Here is a 20,648-nt window from a genome sequence, read left to right as displayed (position 1 = left end):
CCCACCTAGCAGTTCAAAAGCATGTAAAAATGCAAGTAGAAAAATAGGGACCACTACGGTGGGAAGGTAACAGCGTTCTGTGCGCCTTTGGCATCTAGTCATGCTGGCCACATGACCACGGAGACGTCCTTGGACAAGCGCTGGCTCTTCGGCTTTGAAACGGAGATGAGCACCGGCCCCTAGAGTCGGAAACGACTAGCACGCATGTGCGGGGGAACCTTTACCTTTTTACTTTATATAGAATAATAGTCCAGAATATTTGGGAAGTATAAGGTAGCCAGGGGGTCTTCTGCAATTAAGTGTTTGTTATCTTTTTCTGATCTCACACCACAAATAAAACCACTGTTGTCTTCAGTGTGGATGCAAGTTGAGATGTAAAATGTTAGATTTTATGTCGGACCCTCAGCATTCAAGACAGGCTTTAGAATGGCAATTCGACATATGGTACATAAAGAAAGAGCACTTGCTTGAGAAAAATTTCAACATGATAAATAAAGCAGATTTAAAAAATATGACTACACTAAAGCAAACAAGGCCATTAGTTATTCTACAGACATAAATCTGTGTAGCTGGCATGCCTTAACTTTGCTAAATTTCTTCTTTCCTAGACATAGTTTAGGAAACTACAAGTCTAGAGGATCCTGTGAGAGGATGGGATGGATCATCATAGTAAGAATAAATTTACTGAAATCATGACTAACATATCATCACTTAAGTCCTATTGATTTCAGTGAGTTTACTTAATGCCCTAGTTCAGACATGTCAAACTTGCGACGTCACATAACGCCGCGTGATATATCGGAACTTTTTCCCCATTGCCGGCAATGGAGTGGGCATGGTTTACTTGTGACATGTCTGGCCCATGGGCCGGCAGTTTGACACCCCTGCCCTAGTTCAAACATAATAGGTTTGGGGCTTTGTGTAATGAATGAACCTATTTATTATAGCTTTGTGTTACAACTATGACCACTAGGTGCAACAAACTTGTTTAAAACATTCTATTCTATGTCTCTACTGTGGAAATTTTAATGTATATCTATATCAGGGGTGTCAAACTGCCGACCCACGGGCCTGATGAGTCATAGCGAAACCATGCCCACCCCATTGCCGGCAATGGAAAAAAAGTCGTGATACATCACGACACATCGTGTGATGTTGCATGTTTGACACCACTGGTCTATATAAATAAGATTATTTCTGTATTTTCAGTCAAATATTTCTTTCATTACAGAAAGTTTGCAAAGTGAATTATTTTAATGGCTATATTATGGTGAAATTATGATTCTATATATAGACATGGATATGTGAATTACAAGAATAAAAGAATGGTAGAATCTAGCTTTAATTTCTAATGAATATTTGAAGTACAATTCTAAAAGCCCATTGTCACCATAGAATATTATATGATTGAATATTAGGCTTTTGAAAGATGTGTCTGTACCTGTTCAGGGTGCAAAATTGAAAAATGGATCAATATTTAATAACATACTAAGTGCAGAACCCAGACACTGGAGGGAAATATCTCTAATGGAAGAAGAGACAGCCTTAGAGTACAAAGTAATTTATTTTAAGTAAAACTAAAATTAAACATTAGGCTTGAATTTTGTAACAGTTTCTGATCAAGTTCTATTTATCATGTTATTTATTTTAATTATATTTCCAAATTTAAAGTAACCCATCCATCATTTTTAGAAAATTTGAATTAAACAAATCAGAAGGAATTGAGGCTCCTTGGCCAGAAAAATGAAAGTAATATGATCCATACCAGCAAGGACAAGGTGCTGGAAGCAGAACTTTGTATAATGTAATAGGGGCTACATTATAAACAAAAAGATGCTTTGTTTTTGCTCACAGAAAGTTTATATAATATGGAAATTATCCTCCAATTTCTGTTGTTGGAAGCCACTCTGTCATGATTAGAACTGTAATTGCATAAAATTCGTGTACCTATGATTCCACCTTTATATGACTCTTCATTTCAACATTTGGACACCACTACCCATAATAATTGTTTTAATTTTAATTATCCTGTTTAAAAGTTTTACTTCTTTTAAGACTTGGTATGATCTACAAATGATTTAAATTAAGTATGATTTTTTTTTTAAAAACTTCTTTTCAATCCTTAGGTGTATCAAATTCATCAACCTCATGGCCTTTTGAAAAAGATCAATTCTGTAATCCAAAAAATAACAGAACCCATTCAACCTAAAGTAGCAGAACATAAGCATCAGACAGTGAAACGACTTTCCTATCCTTTCTCAAGGGAGAAGCAACACTTGTAAGTCAAAGTTCATTGGTTTTAATTAATGTCATTTACAACCGAATTGGCCCCTGGGAATAGCATTAGGCTCAAATATGTGAATATTAATAGAAATGTGTAGGGTTGTGTTTGAATACAATTTGCACTAAATTTATCATTTTTCCAAATAAACAGGATCTTGTCTAGGTCATGGAAGATTTTTGTCATGATGAATTTCCTTAAGGACTTATGGAATAATCCTATACTCATGTGCAAGTTAAATCCCACTGAGTTCAAGAAACACCCCAAGTAAACAGATACAGGATTCCAATTCCAGGCTGTAGTTCTGTCCAGAATGATTGGGAAATAAGCCAACTGAATCCAATCAGGCTTACTTCTAAAGACATACAAGTAGCTGGATACAAATAGTTGAACTCCCAAAGCTAAGACTAATAAAAGAATGATAGATAGCTTATGTGGCTGCTTTTTCTTTTTTCTTTATTAAAAACACATTAGTATGTATGCCACACTTTCCCAAAAGTGGTTCAAGAAAGAAAACATCCAAGCGGCATCCCATTCTATGGCCAAGTTGTCTTGTAATAATCTTTACCACAAGCAGAATACAATCCAAATCATGAGAAAATCAACCATAAGTTCAAAAAAGTTGTATTACAAGGAAAAACAGCATGCAGTCAATTAAAGGGTATGAACTTCTACTGAGAGACTAGTGGGCTTCTTTGTGCAGATGTCCAGATAGACTACTGGACTAGATGGGCCAAGGATCTGATCAAGCAGGATATTTCTTATGTTCTAATTTGGCCTCCATGTAACAGTATTCAGTTTAGCAATCATTACAGGATATTTCTCATAAAGTCATAAAGAGTGTGACTTTTAGTTTATAGAAATATAGCTATATGTAAAAGGTAAAAGTAAAGGTTCCCCCGCACATGCGTGCTAGTCGTTTCTGACTCTAGGGGCCGGTGCTCATGTCCATTTCAAAGCCGAAGAGCCAGCGCTTGTCCAAGGATGTCTCCGTGGTCATGTGGCCGGCATGACCAGACGCCAAAGGCACATGGAATGCTGTTACCTTCCCACCGTAGTGGTCCCTATTTTTCTACTTGCACTTTTACGTGGTTTTGAACTGCTAGGTTGGCAGAAGCTGGGACGAGTAACAGGCGCTCACTCACCAAACTGCCGACCTTCTGATCGACAAGCTCAGTGTCCTAACCCACTGAGCCACCGCATCCCTTATAGCTATATGTACCCCCTTATGATTCTACTGTGCATTTTTTCTTGCAAAGCAATGTTTTGATATCATCCGAATTGTAGGCTCAAGCAACATATCTATACATTATCTAGAAAGCAGCAAGAATAGTTGAGATTAAACATAATATCCTACGTGCAATGGGTTGGGCATACATTAATAGCTGAAAGCCTTTGAACTCTGAGGCATCAAAAGAAGAGTAGCAACTTTCTGAAGACTTTGTTGAAATAAAGTTTTGAGCAATCAATATGTTTCTGTTGTATATTGCTTTACATTTATTCATTTTTTTCATTTTTTCCATTTTTTCTTTTCCTTCTCTAATATTTTCATAGGTTTGACCTCTCTGATAAAGACTTCTTTTTTGATAGCAAAACTAGGAGTACCATAGTAAGTATGTATTTATAAAATATTAGAGTAATACAATGTTCCTCTTTAGCTGTTTTCATGATTTCTATATAATTCTCTATATGAAAAATCTATATCAGAAGTAAATCTGACTCATGCATCTCTCCATCGTATCTTAATTTTTAATCTGATAGAAGAGGAAACTCATTAAACGTGAGTATAGAGTAGAATACTGTTCAGTGTTAATTAAATGTAAATGAAATAAAATAAAATTGAGTTCTTGTCCCAGCCCACTATTCTTTTTGAATTATGACTCTCAATTCAGAAAAAGTTCTCCATATCTACTAGTCAATCTAAAATATACATTTTATTTTTTTAATCTTAAAAAAAGAAAATAATCAATTGCAAAGATAAATAATAATACAAAAAATAAAACAAACCAAAAAATAACTAGAGGAACAAAAATCCAAACCAAACATAGTGTGTTAGTTAATGGCTTTATATCGTGGCTGAAGACACAGTGACAGCTCTAACTGTGGTTTGTTCCTAGCTTGCCTCTTAACTTTCTACAAGCAGAGTCAAAGGTGAAGCTGCTAGGAAAGGTTAGAAATCATTCCTGCCACTTTTTCTCCCAAGGAGTCCCCTACAGAGTACAAGATTCTAGGGATCTTGTAATCTGCAGACATTTGTGTGGCACTGCAGCAACCCTTCTCCAACCCAAATACACTTGCGGGAGCCTCCTTTGCCTCAGTCTAGTAATCGCCCACCCTCCACCTGCTTGCAAGCTGCCCAGAATTTGCAACTTCCAGCCAGCTTCTTCATTTTATTTTATTGATTTTGTGGGAAGTCAACAAGAAGTAGCAAGTTGAAGTCACACGAGGTTCACACTTAATAAGCCATGATTTTTAGTTAATGATGGCAATGATGACTGCCAGGATTGCCAATGCTGAGCAATGCAAGCATGTGAAGTCGGCTTTACAGCTGTATTGCTTAGCGATGGAATTGTTAAGTCCCAATTACCATTTTGTTAAGTAACCCATAGTTTATACCAAGTAGAAATACACAGAAAGGCTCAAGAGTGAGATTTTAATATCTACTATCAATATCAAATTGAACTGCAAACAATTGCTGATCATGTGAGTCCAGTGCAAGAGATAGAGTCTAAAGCCTCTATCTTGGGTCACAGAATGGCATTGGAGATACTGTTTGGGATTTGAAAGGCTGCTCTTAAAATTTGTGATTAAGGTTCAGTGGGGCAAATTAGAAAATGAATCCAGTTGTAAAGAAACTGTAATTGTCTGACTCTTCAGACAATTTAGGAGCTATGGATATGTATTACTACCTCTTGTCCTAAGTTATTTAGGAATGGCAGATGAGCTCCTCTGTGCACTGTAAGCAATATAATCTCCATGAGTTTCCTATTACTGGTAAAGTGAAAAACTATCTCAAAATAGTTGAAGTATGACACTGCCTTAGGCTTGTGACCATCTGCCTTCTATTAATGGGTCTTGGGGCGCAGCAAAAAGGCCATGATTTTGGTTTTCTGATACTTAAGTTTGAGCAAGTCTTCCTTACAGTCCTGAGTTAGGGCCCTCAGCACTCTTTGAAAGCCAGTAGGAATCCTTGAGGAGTATCGCTGTATCATCTGCATATAACAGGGCAGAAAATTATCCCCCAAAAAGTTTTAGGAATTGAAAAACTGTGTGGTTGAGCTGGCCTACCTTAAAATTAAAATGAACGTTGATTAAGAATGGGTTTAGTATGGAGTCTTGCTTGATCCTCTTCTGTGGTCACTAGTCTTAGTGATAGCCCTGAAAATTAAGCCTTACCTTAAAGGGCATGACTTGAAGGGATCAGAACAGGCAAGATGATGAAAGTGGCACTCTAATCCAATACATGAAGAAGGGATGGTGCTTGGATCATAATGCCTTACCTTGCCTGATTTAATTCCCTCTCTCCTCAGGGTTTTTCACCATCTTTAACAAAGATGTAACCCTTAAGAACTGTAATATAGAGGCTGTACTATTGGAAAGTCTTGCATTCTTAAATTCTGTAAATGCTTCTGAAGTGCCAGGTGTATGATATAGCAGCAACTGCTCTCAGTAAATAAGTAAAAATCTTGCAGAAAGACTAATTTTTTCCTTTATTATCTTTTTAAAACACATTTTGGAAGTTGTGTGTTATGGGTGTTATGTTTACCTTATATGCAGCTCTATCATTCATCTCTATTGTATTTTTCCTGTGTTACTCCACATGAAACATTGTGGAAATTTGATAATGTGCAATGATACTAATAATTCCAGTATTAGTTGTTTACAGAGGGGAACATAGGAAGGGTCTTCAATCTATGGTTGTGCAAATTATTTTAGCCCCTTCCCCTCTTGTTACAAATGTCTCTGCTTTACATCATCACGGTGACTCCCTGAAAACGTTGTGATATCATGGCATACCAGTTCAACTGTAAAATGTTTGCCCAGAATTCCTCTTAATAACTCCTGTCTGAACTACTGCTTAACATTAACATTCCTTAGGGCATTCCTGTGCATGCTTTACAAGGAATAAGCTTCGGTGTATTTCATGAATCTTCTGTAGTAAGTGATTTAGGGATGCAACTAAAGGCTTTTTATTTCTCAGATCCTCACCTGAAAATTAAGTGTACTTTTATATGTTTTATATTCTCTCTCTCTCTCTCTCTCTCTCTCTCTCTCTCTCTCTCTTTCTCTCTCTCTCTCTCTCTTTCTTTCTCTCTCTCTCTCTCTCTCTCTCTAATGCGCTGTCTCGTATATATGAGCTCACAATTCTGGATATATATAATTGCTACAGTTTCATTAGAAATCACTGCAAACATTTGACAGTTCCTGCCCTGACATAGGCCAACACCAACTTTTAAATGCCTTGGAGAACAGCTCTGAAAGGATGCCAGATTTTGTAGCAGTCTGACTCTTTCTCGGCATTTTGGGTATCTCGCTTTAAAGGGGTAGAGTTTATATTTAACTGGAGTTTATATTTAACATATATTTGCATTATGAAGACGTTCCAATACCCAGAGCTAACTACAAGTTGCTGTGGATTAGTATTCAGCTTGTACTAGATTCCTTTTGTCAGTTTTATAGCACCGAGTCTGTATAAATTGCACGAGGAATGTTATTGCCTTTGTGTACTTCCTCCATCTTCCTCCATATTCTAATCTGTCACCAGTAATCCTATACCAAATACCATAATAAATTCTGCTTCCAACTCCCACTTTTCTTATCTGAAGAACATATAATGCCCCAAGACTATTTCATTATTCTGTTGCTGGTTTGTTTTGTCCCCTGTTTTCCTCCCATTTATTTTGACAAAAATAGGCCAGCTAATATTATTAACACATGTATTTTAATAAAATCTATGGTTAAAAAGTTTTTTTAGTTTAGCTATGAAGAGTTTAAATTGTTAATGAATGGCAGTTGCTACCATATAGAATTTATGAGAATTGATTTTTCCATAAATCCCTCCACAATTATTTCTTCATAGATTTTATTTCATTTAACTCAGAAAACCCCCTAAGATATATCAAGGAATAGCATATAAATTTCAGGAAGGGAAGGAAAAGGAAGAAAATGTAAATATGTTATTTTAATTTTTTAAGAAAGAGAAAGTGGAGGATGGACAAAGTGTTGCTACTCAGATATTTTGAATTACAATCACAGGTTGTACAGGAGTACAGTCAATCTACAATTGATAATGACACTCCCAGCCCAGCAGGATATAAGATATCTATCAAAAAAAATATCTATAGACATCAGGTTTCTTCTGCTTCTTTTGTAAAGCAGATAGATAGATAGATGATAGATAGATAGATAGATAGATAGATAGATAGATAGATAGATAGATAGACAGACAGACAGACACGTATGTATAAAGGCATCTATATACACATATACATACATAGCTATGACCCAATAAGAATAAACTTTTGTCACTGTCTAATGCGACATGTTAACATGTTCGTAGTTATACAATTTCATATATTTTTTTACAATTCTGCATTCCAAAAGACCTCTGGGGAATGCAACGCTATCCATTGTTAACTGGGAATTGTTAAAGATACATTAATTGGGTTATGCTATCAATATTGTTTTTGTCCAGAATGCTTTCTCCCCACCCTCCACAAAATAAAAAGGTAAGGAAAGGTGGTAAGTCTTTTTAATTGGTTTCCATGACTTGGGAACACAGCTGTGTAAGAGCTAATTACTAGGTATGGCTACTATTGTCTTATTCACCACCATCCATAAGACCTAATTAAGCAAAACAAAATAGGAAAAAGATATGATTGTTTCTACAGGCGTGCCTAGCCCTGGAGATTGTATACGCCACTTTGGTGACTCATTAGACTGGAAAGGTCTTGAAGTTTTATAATAATTTTAACATTTATTTCAGAAAGGTTGCAATCATAAATATATGAATGAATTACACATGCCATATGGGGCTTGTACCAACTGTATCTTATTAGTCAATACTTTCATTTATATTGAAAGTAGTTATTACAGGCAGTTGTCCAATGTATACTTGATTCAATTTGCTGTGCCTGGCAAACATGACATTTCCTGATTACATTATGTTTATACTGAACAAAAGGTATCGGATATTTCCCATATTAGAATTTTAAAAAATGCCCCCCTTTTAAAGTCATTTTTAAAATCCCACTATTATTCTTGAATGTTTGTTTGGAGATATATGTGTTTATATAAGTTGATTCCTTGATGACTGATTTCCATGTTAAGACCAATGATGTATTTTTCAAAATCTTTACTTGATCTTTATTTGATCTTTACTTGTTGAAAGCATACGTTTACTTACCTGAACTCAAAGGGATTTGCTTTGTTGTAATAATGTATTACAAAGATACTAATAAATGTGGCAGACTTTCTGCAGGACAGAATTCACTGCTGATACAAAAGCTCACCACTTGGATTGTCTTGGAAATCAACTAACTTCCCCCAAAATAATACGACTTATTTCTGAAATTATTTCAATTTTTCTTGGAAATAAATTTTTACTCCACCCAATACTAGCATCTAATCTAATTGATAAATGGGTGATGTTTGCTTTATGTGTTGAGACGAGCACTATCAGCCTCTGAAACCTATAGTCAGAGATAAAAGTCACAACAATGCATAAACTTGTTTTGAATAAGGTTGATAGGATGCTTCCACAATATGAACAAGTAATCAAAGGGATTGGTTTAATAATAAATAATAGCCCATTTAATTATTTTATTTTATTTTTATTTTTATTCCATTTATATCCCGCCCTTCTCCGAAGACTCAGGGCGGCTTACAAGCTTAGCAGTAGCCTTCATTCTATGTATATGCCTGCTTGTTAGGGCTTTCATACACCCCCCAAGCGGCATTATTACAAAGTCAGCTTAATCGCCCCCAACAATCTGGGTCCTCATTTTACCTACCTCGGAAGGATGGAAGGCTGAGTCAACCTTGAGCCTGGTGGGACGCGAACCTGCACTAATTGCAGGCAGCTGGTGTTACTTAAGGAGGCATTAGCCCACTGCTCCACCAATTACTCACTGATACTGTGGAAACATCCTATTTTCTAACCTTGGGAAAAAGCAGTACCTGATAGTAATGGTATTTCTCGATGTTGTGCAAAATAATTGTTTTTCATAGTAGGACTTTCACATTTTTAATATTTTGCATTGCAGTTGTTAGTCTTTGAAGCGGTATACAAAGAAAATACTATTTCCCATTTCCCAAGGAGCTACTTGTTCTCTGATGTTTATGTAACATTTTCCCTATAGGTTTATGAAATACTGAAAAGAACTACGTGCACCAAAGCCAAGTATAGCATGGGTAAGAAAATGTATTTACATTTCAAATTAGTCTATATACCCTAGCTTTCAGAATGTTTTTAGTTTACACTTCAAGAGATTGCAAGTTTTTGCACCTTTCCATAAGATGCTGAATGCAATATATTGTAGATGATGACCTGCTTCAAGACGTTTTGTGCAATGATTTTTAGCTCACAATATATGTGCAAGATTTGGATAACTAAAAGAATTTCTTATAGATATAATCATTGTCTGAATGTGTATGTGTATTTTATTTATAAGAACCATAGCCCAAGACTGTTGGATTTGGCCCTGTTGTACAAATACATGTGTTGTATTCCTTTCCATGTTTACTTAGAAACAAATGTCATTTGTTTTCACTAAACCTAGAAAGTATGGGAAAAGCTTCTAGATCTAACCTGTAAAATTTACCTGATGGAAGCAAAGATTCATTTATTCTAATACAGTGGCTCTGTGGATTTTTGCAACCCAGATTTTGTGACTGTAATTTAGCTCCCGTATGTGACTTTTCTTTTTTAAATTTCAGTATTACATTATTTTAATTTGCACTATGTAAAAGAGCTCTTTATGAGTAAATAATTAAATGAAAACAAGGGAAACTGAATTAATGTGATTTGTATATGAAGGCATGTATAGGCAGAAAAACAGGGATCCACTGTGTTGTTTTTTTTTTGAAAACGAAAGGCAATTCAAGTTGATTGTATTAATTCTGGTGTAAAGTATATCATGTCATCAACCTATATCACTACTGCTTGTATATTTGGATATATATGGACTGATCCTTAAAAGATATTTTGAAACAGTTTATTGTTTAACATAAAAAGAAGAAATATAATAAAAAAAATCTTTTAAACTAAGAGCATAATGAATTAGCAAAGAAAAAACTTAAATCTGATGTCACGCATGCTGAATTTTAATCATATATTTACATCTCATCCAAGAACATTGTGTCAGCTCTATTCCTTGCATTCTGTAGAGTTTATTAATTATGTGGCCCATTAAACAATGTTTTTAATTCAATATATTGTTGTGAGAATAAAGACCATGCAACACTTCAGAGTCAAAGCAAAAGGCATTTAAGAACTTGAGGAACCTGTCTGTAGCTCTTTAAAGCAGATGCAGCTTTTCCAAGGGCTGCGTGACTGCCCTCTTCAGCTTTAGTATGATCCCAGTAGAAGTCATTTCTGCTTTAAACAGAACATTTAAACATTTCCTGACTGGGTTTCGTAACTTCAAGGCATTGTGTTCTGATTTTCTGTATGTACACCAGCTTTTCTTCCATATTAAGTTGCTGTGAACACTTTGCAGGAGATACCTAGAGACATGTCTCTGTATAAATTCATATCGTATTAGATATGTTATTAAGGGAAGCTGTAGAATTGAATTTTTATTTTATTTATTTATTTGTATCCCTCCTTTATTATTTTGACAAATAACTCAAGGCGGCAGACATATCCAGCACAGCTTTCTCTTCCTCTTTTCCCCACAACAATAATCTTGTGAGGTGGGTTGAACTGAGAGAGAATGACTAGACCAAAGTCATCTAACTGGTTTTCATGGCTAAGGTGAGACCAGTGGCGTAGCGTGGGGAGTGCAGGGGGGGGCGGCTGCACCGGGCGCAACATCTGGGGGGGCGCATTAGATGCATTTTACTTTAATTACATCAGTATTTTCATAACAAACAATACATGTGCTTAGGGGGTAAGGGTTTCTTTAACTAATCTAGTGGAAGAGACTCGAGTGCTAAAATCCACGGGTTAGGGGGCGCAAATTACTTGCCCCGGGTGCTGACAACCCATGCTACGCCACTGGGTGAGACTTGAACTCACAATCTCCTCCTTTTTATCCTGGTGCCTTAACACTAGATCAACTTGGCTTTCCATTGTTGTGTTGATCTATTGCAGTAAAAGCTATAAAGATTTTAATGAGTTGAAGGCAAGTGCTGTGCAGCAATTTAGATTCAAAGGACCAAATGTGTGTATTTGTTGAGAGCACTTTAAGCCAAACACAGTTTTTCTACCATGTTCCTCTTTTCCTGATAGGTGTGATGTGTGTCCACATATGCTCCAAATTACATTTTATACGTATCACATCGGATTGCTACAGGCATGTGTTGAAGTAGTTTGGTTCATCTAGGACTAAGATATCATTCCTCAACCTGGTGCTCTCCAGATTTTTTGGATTATACCCAAATACCACACAGACTATGAAATACGGCAATCATAATTTTGAGTTATGTAATAGATCACTTTCTAAAATCATTGTAGTCATTTACTGAACCTGTTGAATATGAGAATCAACCCATACTTTTTTAACCTTGGATGGTATCTTTGAAAAAGGATATTTTCTGCAGCATGAAAAATCAAGATCAAGGAGATCATGCCTTTTTAGCACAGAGCTGTTTCGTAGCATTTACCAAGCAGTTTGTGATTATGATTATAAGCTAAGCTAATAGGTATGGTTACATTAATAAAGGAACTCCTTTCTCCAGATTTGTATACAGGAAAAACTCTAATTTTTTTAAAAAGTAGCTTGCATGTAAATGGATCTTGCATCTCCTGGAATGTATTTGTATCAAAAAGTATGAATGCTTGCAGTCTGTTAACATAAATAGTAATAGTAGTTATTGGTTAAAAGTAATGATAAACTATTTTGAATGTGCCAAGATACAGATGTGAAATGGGGTCTGTAAAGCTTTTTATCTCCAAACTGACTTAAGACACCTCAAGATTTCTGCTTACCCATAATTAGTATTTTGCCCTCAAATGAATGGACTAGCAGCTTCAGTATGGGAGGAGGAAGATTATACATGTTTCCTGCCATTTGTTTGGACTGTTGTTGGTACTTAGACAATCTGTAGGTCAAAATGTAAATGTATGGTTTTAAGACTCAGTGGAAGAATTTAGTTATAGCCTCTGTGTGCTGCAGGTAGGATTATTATGCTCATGATGTTTAACAAATGAGCAAGGTTGGCTTTTCTATTTTTTTATTTTTTTACAACAGGATCTAGACTTCTGAGAATTACCTTGTTTAAAAAGGGAGCAGCTAAGATCCAGTTTTATATTTGCCACTTAGAGTCACAAACGGCAGGATATTCCAGTACGCTTGAGAAAATAAAACTGATTATCTTACGGCTAGATAGTTCTGTATGACTTTGCTATTTTAAATAGTATAAATATATATTGGCAGATGATTTAGAGCAGACATGTCAAACACAAGGCCCGGGGGCCGGATCCGGCCCGCAAAGTGGTTTCATGTGGCCCGCGAAGCCATCCTGGAAACAGTGAGGGAACGGCCCACACTGCCTTGGCCCTTGGCCCAGAGGCCCTCCTTCTGCCAGAGACCCTCAGATCTGTCCCACTCCTGCCCAGGCCCCCATAGGCACCCTTGATGTGAATGATGTAGAGCTGGCCATGGCCACCCAGTAGGCCATACGCACTCTAGCCACGCCCACCCAGTAGACCACACCCACCCTGGCCATACCCACCCAGCCCCCTGAGGGAAACCGCAATGCTGATGCGGCCCTCAATGAAATTGAGTTTGACACCCCTGATTTAGAGAGAGAAATTCACTTAAGGTTGCTGCTAATGTTGATAATAGACTAGTTTGTGCATGGATTAGTGCTCCTTTTTATATTGCAATTCTGTAAATAATTTCAAAATCAGTTGCGCTGATCATTTCAATTTCTTAAAAAAGCAAAGGCAAAGTTTTGGTATTCCTAGTAATTTTTTTGTGGAATGTCACAATTGTCTGATAGATTATCAGGAGAACATAAATGTCTTCTAGAACATTTGGCAACAATAATGAATAGAAAGCTACACAAAATACAACTGGAAATGTTACAATGCTGCATTCAGAATAAATAATTATAGTGAAGTTACTTGTTTGTTAAGACAAATTTTGGGTTTTAAGGAAACTGAAAACATTTTCTCAAAATAGTATTTAACAAACAATAGTATATACCTTTTTGTATTCCTGTCCAGTGCTTTGTTTTATTCTTTTTTATATGGTTTTACTGATTAGATTAAATACAGTGTTCGAAATAGGCTATCAGGAACCTCAAGCATGTATTCCTAGGTAACATAATCCCTTCAAAGTTTGTTAGGATTCCCATATTAGAAAGCTGCTATTTTAATGTTAGCTGCTGTAATGGAAAAAAAAACACATTTAGGAATAAAATAGAGCTTTCAAAAATTTATAGACAGCTGAACTATGATCAGCTTTATCAAGGCACATTCTTCATTCACTACAAAATCTCAGCATCTCCCAGTGTGTCTAATTTTATTTAATTCCAAACTAAAGATGATTCCTCTGAAGGAATAATATACATTTCCCAGAGTCTCCCGTCGCACAAGCCTTGTAATTGCTCAATTATATAACTAATAGACAAATGTGTAAACAGGGAAAGGAGAGGGAAGAAAGAAGGACACTACCCTTTTAAATAAAAGACGAAAATGTGATAAATATGGTAAGTATGATGCCAAGGCCTTTCCAAGGGCTTTCCAAATAGCTTCTCTAATCAAGCTTAAATCTGATTTTAAAACTCTTCTGTGCGAGTGTGTGCCTACGGTTTGCATGAGGATATGAGTGGGGATGTGCTCAATCCAAGCTTTCTCTTTCTTACAATCTCGCCTTTTGCTACTCTTTCAAATCTGTGGGCTTGCTTTTCAAATCCAATTTAAAGATTCAAGGTAGGTAAGTTATTATACTGATTAATTTGAAGTTCATTGGCTTCCTCTCTTGATTTGAAATTCATGATTTCTGATTCTCTCTAGATTTCCTTTTCTAGATATCAACCCCACTTTATAGTCCATAGTTAAAAGATATGGAATCAAATGAGATTCATGCTTTAATAAAAAAAAATTAGTGAAGTTTTGAGAGGCAAATCTCCACAAATGGAAAGTGAGGGAATTACTTGAGAGAATTCAATTGTGAGGATATAAATAGGTATTTCTTCTTGTTTTTTCAGGGATCACCAGTCTACTTGCCAATAGTGTTTACAGTGCTGCATATCCCTTGCATGATGTAAGTAGTCTTGAAATATATTTGGTGTTTCTAGAAGATGATACGAAGAATCCCTAATGCATTAGGTATGAATGACGCTATTCTAAACATCTTCAATATTTCATGAGACCTCATAGCCAGCTGTACACTTAGATTAAAAATTAGCAGTTTGTTTAAGAATCTGCCAACTTGTTATGGATTTAGTCCCAAACTGAATTTCTTTTCATTTTACATGAAACAGAACTTTATAATCGACTCAGCAAATAACCAACTCAGCAAATATTCACTTTGATTTTCTGCCTTCAAGAAGTACCGTGTTTTCCCCAAAATAAGCCCTACCCCCAAAATAAGCCCTAGTTAAGACTCCACCTGTCTCTTCCCTTTCACTCTCCTTTCGAGCCAGACTGCTGGCGCTTTCGGCCCCATGGCCCCCTTTGCAGCTCTGCCCACGGACCCACCACAGCTGCTGAGACGGACCCCTTTCAGCATCTGGCACCCTTGGGGGGTTTGCCTTGCCACCTGCTTTTCAGCTCCATCACATTTCTCTGTCGCTGCGGACTTGGAGAGCTTGCCGCACCACCGCCCAGATGCCCTCGCTTCCCCCAAGCATTTTTCGCTAATTTGATTTTCAGCTCCATCACATTTCTCCATTGTGTTTCTCCTCTGCTGTGTGCAGGGAAACAAAGGAAGTTTGTGGGACAAAAAAAAAAGTTCAATAAGACCTTCCAACTACTCGCAAAAAAAACCTTCATGAAGTTGGAAGGTCTGATTGAACTTTTTTTTTAGTCCCACAAACTTTTGTTTCCCTATATGTGGCAATGGAGAAACACAGTCGTGGAGAAATGTGATGGAGAAGGAGTTGGAAATCAGGTTAGCGAAAAAATGCTTGGGGGAAGCGAGGACATCTGGGCAGTAGTGTGGTAAGCTCTCCAGCTCCACGGCGGCAGAGAAATGTGATGGAGCTGGAAAGCAGGTGGCATGTGGGGCAGATCGGGGGGATCTGCCAAGCCTGACAGCGGCATTGATGTGCGCAATGCGCAACGTGGCATCCTGCCATAAGTGGCCGCAGAACAAGTGGGGTTTTCATGGCAAGCCTGGCTAGAGGAGCCTGCAGCACAGTAAGCAGGGCACGTGGGACAGATCCCCCCTCACCTGCCAAACGTCATGGCAGTGGCACCATGCTGCCATTAGCAGTGGTCGTAGAAGAAGTGGGCGGCATCCATGTGGGACACCACCGTGAGTCGAGACAGGTGTGAGAGGAAAAATATAAGGCATCCCCTGAAAATAAGACCTAGTGCCTCTTTTGGAGGCAAAAAAATAAAATAAAAGACCCGGTCTTATTTTAGGGGAAACAGGATATATATCCTACCTACCTATCTATCTTCTGATTTAAATATATCTGATATCTTTTTATGCTTATAAAGGTGATAGACTAGGAAGATATGTTAACCATTCAATTTATTTTCTATTCTGGCTACATATTAAATGAAGTTTATATTTTTTGCACGCATAGCACTCTTTTGTGACTTTTTATATACAAAATATAATATAAAAATGCAGTTAGTTTTCAATTCTGGCAAATTCTTAGTCATTAATAATATGCATTTATATGGTGGATGTTTTATGATGATAATTTAACACCCAGAGTCACTTTATAGGGGAGATGGGCAGTATTAAAATTTAAATAAATAAATAAGCAAATAAATAAAATGTTTTCTTTAAAAGTGACAGTTTAGTCCAGGGGTAGGCAACCTCGGCTCTTTTATGACTCATGGATTTCAACTCCCAGAATTCCTGAGCCAGCCAAGCTGGCTCAGGAATTCTGGGAGTTGAAGTCCATGAGTCATAAAAGAGCCGAGGTTGCCTACCCCTGGTTTAGTCAATCTCGTGCTTGAAAAATGAATGTCAATGCAAACTTTTAAAAAATAACTGCTATGGTTTAATAACACAAATCTTATGTTCTTCGGGCTACATCTAGTCAATCATAAGATTTAGAATAAAATATTCTGAAGGAGATATATTTTTCACTCCTTTTGGACCTTTGGATTATTATTAGCTTTTTGTGGGAAACACTGCTAGATACAAATAGAATATATTCCACCTTTAGGTACTCCTTGTGAAATAACATCATTTTTCTTTTCTTAAAGGGTGATTATGAAGGTGAATATGTTGAGCCTAATGACAGAAAAGTAAGTTGATGTAGGGAAGTACAAACATGTTCAAGTGTCAACTTTAAGAATCGTGTTGTGATATAGACAATTGCCAATATTTTACAGAAAGGCAGAGATGTTTAGAAGTGCTCTTTTAAACTCTTGTATTAACTATGGCAGGACATCCTCTGTAGATGCAGGCAGACATCAGTTATTGAAGAATTTAAAATCACAGACCAAAAAGAAAAAAAAGGAAAACCAACATGCAGTCTATCCCATATGTAAACTTATTCACAGCAAAAACTAAGTATGCCTCTGTAGTGTTCAGCTCCAACGGGTTCTGACCGCCATTGCTGTGGCAAGAATTTGGTCACTTTCTTAGAGACTTCACATTATTGGGTATTTAATATGAATCACATAGTTGCCTGTTGGGACTGATTTGATCATTTGATAGGTGAGGATAGATTATCTCCATCTCCCAAGGAATGGCTTTTCAAAGGAGTGCATGCAACTGTCTGATTTTAGCCATAAGCATTTTGAAGAGGTGTATTATTGAATCTCCTGGTGAATACTATTGAAGGCAGAGCACTTAAGTGTGACAGTGTGAGTACCCACCTCTATAACGGCACAAGCATATCAAAAAGTATGTGGTGAAAGGTGATACCTGAGCTCATAGTAGTAAAGGTGCAAGGCTTACTGTAAATCTATCCCTTTGTATATCATTTAGAATCATATCATAGGGCCAGAAGGGACCTTGGAGGTCTTTTAATCCAACTCTTGCCCAAAGCAGGATACCTTTATACCAACCCAGACAAATGAGTGTCTAATCTTTTCTTGAAAACCTCCAGTGATGGAGCATTCACAATACCAGAAGGCAAGCTATTCCACTGATTAATTGCTGTCACTGTAAGGAAATTTCTCCTTAGTCCCAGGTTGTATCTGTCTTTAATGAGCTTCCACCTGTTGCTTCTTGTCCTGCCCTCTGGTGCAATCAACCCTGTTGATTACCTTTCAAGTACTGGAAGACAGCTATCATTACATCAATATGTCAAATATTTATCATATATATATATCTCATATATATATTTAAGTCAGATGAATAAACATGACACACAAACTAATAAATGTGATTTAAAATAAGCTTCATGAAATAAATATACAAACACATAGATTAATTTATGGCCTCAGACAGCAATGGGCATGATGTTAAGATTGAACATTCTCTGGTTGATCTTACTCCAGGCTTTGGCTAAGCTCAGCATAGATAAGGATTGTGAGGATAAGCACATAACAGACTACACTAGATGCTACCTACTTCTTCAGTGGGGAATTGTACTAGTACAAGTTGGATTAGAACTTGTTGATAGGTTTGTTTAAGCCAGAACTTTAAATGGGAGAGCCTCAAGTGCATTTGCAACAATAAGAGGAATTCAGAGCAGAGACCTCACGAATTTGGACTAAACTGCTCCTGGCACAACCCTGTTCATAGCAGAACTCCATGTGCTATACAAGCAGAAGAGTTAGCACTTTAGTTTTAAAAGGTTGAAGTGCTGCAGGCACATAATAGTTTCCTTTAGAGCTTGTGTATCTGGTTGTGTTTACTAAGAGGCACAATAATAACTCCCCTAATATTTGGATAATCAGTAATATCCAAGTTGAGTAGTCAAAGCTTTTATGAAAACCGAGATAACTATTTCCAGTTGCACACTTCCTAGAAGCTTCAGTCGTCAAACTTGACATTCTGCACATGCATACTGTCAATCACACAATAAGCGGATGGCAAAAGCAAAAAAGAAACCTGGCCATTTTAATAAAATAGACCTGGAGACTGGTGAATTAAACAAAACTCAAGTAACTTAAGGCCACTTCTCAACAAAACTCAAGTAACTTAAGGCCACTTCTCCTGTCATGGTACTTATCACAACAGTGTCATCCTTACCATTATATGAAATAGTGGTCCCTCATACAAATGATTATTTTTGTTACAAAAGCTAGCAAATTGCTTATTACATTATACACACACACACACACACACACACACACACACACACACACACACACCAAAGGCGCACGGAATGCTGTTACCTTCCCACCGTAGTGGTCCCTATTTTTCTACTTGCATTTTTACGTGCTTTCGAACTGCTAGGTTGGCAGAAGCTGGGACGAGTAACAGGTGCTCACTCTGTTACGCGGCACTCGGAATTCGACCCGCCAAACTGCCGACCTTCTGATCGACAAGCTCAGCGTCTTAGCCCACTGAGCTTCACTAAACTTTCTCCTTTTTGCTACCATTTTTATCAATACTAATGGAAAAGAAATGGATTTATTTTATTTTGGGGGGGTTGCTTTCCAAGGGAAATCCTGATAAATAAAGTATAGAGCACTGTCACTTGATTTAGTTCCGTGTGAATAAGTGGTGCAAACGGGTGTCCTGTTTTGCAACATATAATTATCTCTACAGCAATCTGCTACCTGGTGTTCAATTCCAAAGAAAGGCAGGTACCCAGGGAAATTGCAGGATGGTGGAGAGGTGCAGAACAGAAAAACAACATCAGGAACACCTGCCATCTCATGACAATAAAATAAGCTCAGATTGCAAAGCACTTGAATAAGAAGGCAGAAATCTGGATCTACTCAAAAACATTGGGAAAATCATATTTCAATACAAATTTATCTGTTTTTATTCTAAAAGACAAATGGATTTTTTTTTAAAAAAAAAAAAGCTTGGCCACCCTTACTATTATGGAAATTTATTGGAGAGGGGATCATTTTCTATTCCACCTCAGTCCAGTCTAGAGGGGTTTTGTCTTAAATATGTGACCATGTGTATTCCTGATCTCATGGTTAGCAACTACACCTTCTTTTTTTTTTATTGAAAAGTTTTAAAATACAATTTTCCTTTAAAAAAAAACCCCCTTCCCCCTCCCTCCTCCCCCCCTACCTCCCCTCCTCCCCCCTCCCTCCTCCCCCCCTACCTCCCCCCTCCCCCCCCTACTTCCCAGAGCTGAATACAAGGTATATATATATATAAAAAAAAGCAAACCTAAGCAACCATATACTAACAACTATAAATTCTAAAATCCATCACTCTCTAGCTTATATAGGATAAAACAAACCTTAACAATATTAAATATATGTATAAAAAAAAACCTAGAATAAGAAAAGGACACTCTCTAGCTTATATAGAATGGAACAAACCTTAATAGTATTAAATATATATTAAAGACAAAAAAAAAAGGAAAAAGAAGAAAAAAACCCCTTCTCAACCCTATACTTATCCTAAATAAACTCCATCCATTTTATCCATTCCATGATATAACATTCTTACAAATAATTTTCCAAATTAACCAAGGATCCCAAATCAAAAAACTTTAAAGTCAACTCTTCTGTAATCGGCCGTTCCTCTTCCAGTACCACAATCCAAAAAAGCTCACCCTTTCCACAGAACCACCAAATATAAAAATATATTGCGTCTACACCCAAATCTTTTCCCCCCTCCCCTACTTGACTACTTGACTATATCGTAAAAGTTCCATAGACTTCTGCAATTCCTGCTACTTTCTCTTCTTAGATCGTTTTGCAGCAGCACGCGTCACCCTCTGTTTTATAGATTCATCCGACGAGGTTGTATCTTGATCTCCTCCAACACCGTTGTCTTCTATCTGACCATCTTCGGCCTCTTGATGCACTCCTTCTCCAGATCCCTTTCCAGCTTCCAAAAGTGTTAATGGCGTTGCATTTAAAACATTATTGTAGAAATCACGCGCTTGCATCACAGTAACCAAACGGTACTTTTTACCT

General features: G+C 37.0%; 1 protein-coding gene across 5 annotated transcripts in view; it reads left to right on the top strand.

The window, feature by feature from the left end:
* ANO1 (anoctamin 1) overlaps positions 1–20,648 on the top strand; it is a 177,473-nt gene that overhangs the window by 107,633 nt on the left and 49,192 nt on the right. For 4 of the 5 annotated variants that reach the window (XM_083355209.1, XM_083355212.1, XM_083355210.1 and 1 more), the window contains exons 5-10: positions 2,127–2,278; positions 3,836–3,890; positions 9,643–9,694; positions 14,096–14,161; positions 14,663–14,718; positions 16,845–16,886. In XM_083355209.1, the coding sequence (XP_083211335.1) occupies positions 2,127–2,278; positions 3,836–3,890; positions 9,643–9,694; positions 14,096–14,161; positions 14,663–14,718; positions 16,845–16,886 (423 nt within the window). The remainder of the gene's footprint in view (positions 1–2,126; positions 2,279–3,835; positions 3,891–9,642; positions 9,695–14,095; positions 14,162–14,662; positions 14,719–16,844; positions 16,887–20,648) is intronic. The other variant, XM_083355211.1, reaches the window with a different exon arrangement.

Source organism: Vipera ursinii (assembly GCF_947247035.1).
Source record: "Vipera ursinii genome assembly, chromosome: 1".
NCBI lineage: Eukaryota > Metazoa > Chordata > Lepidosauria > Squamata > Viperidae > Vipera > Vipera ursinii.
The sequence above is the reverse complement of the archived record's forward strand: the minus strand, read 5'-3'. Positions and strand labels throughout refer to the sequence as shown.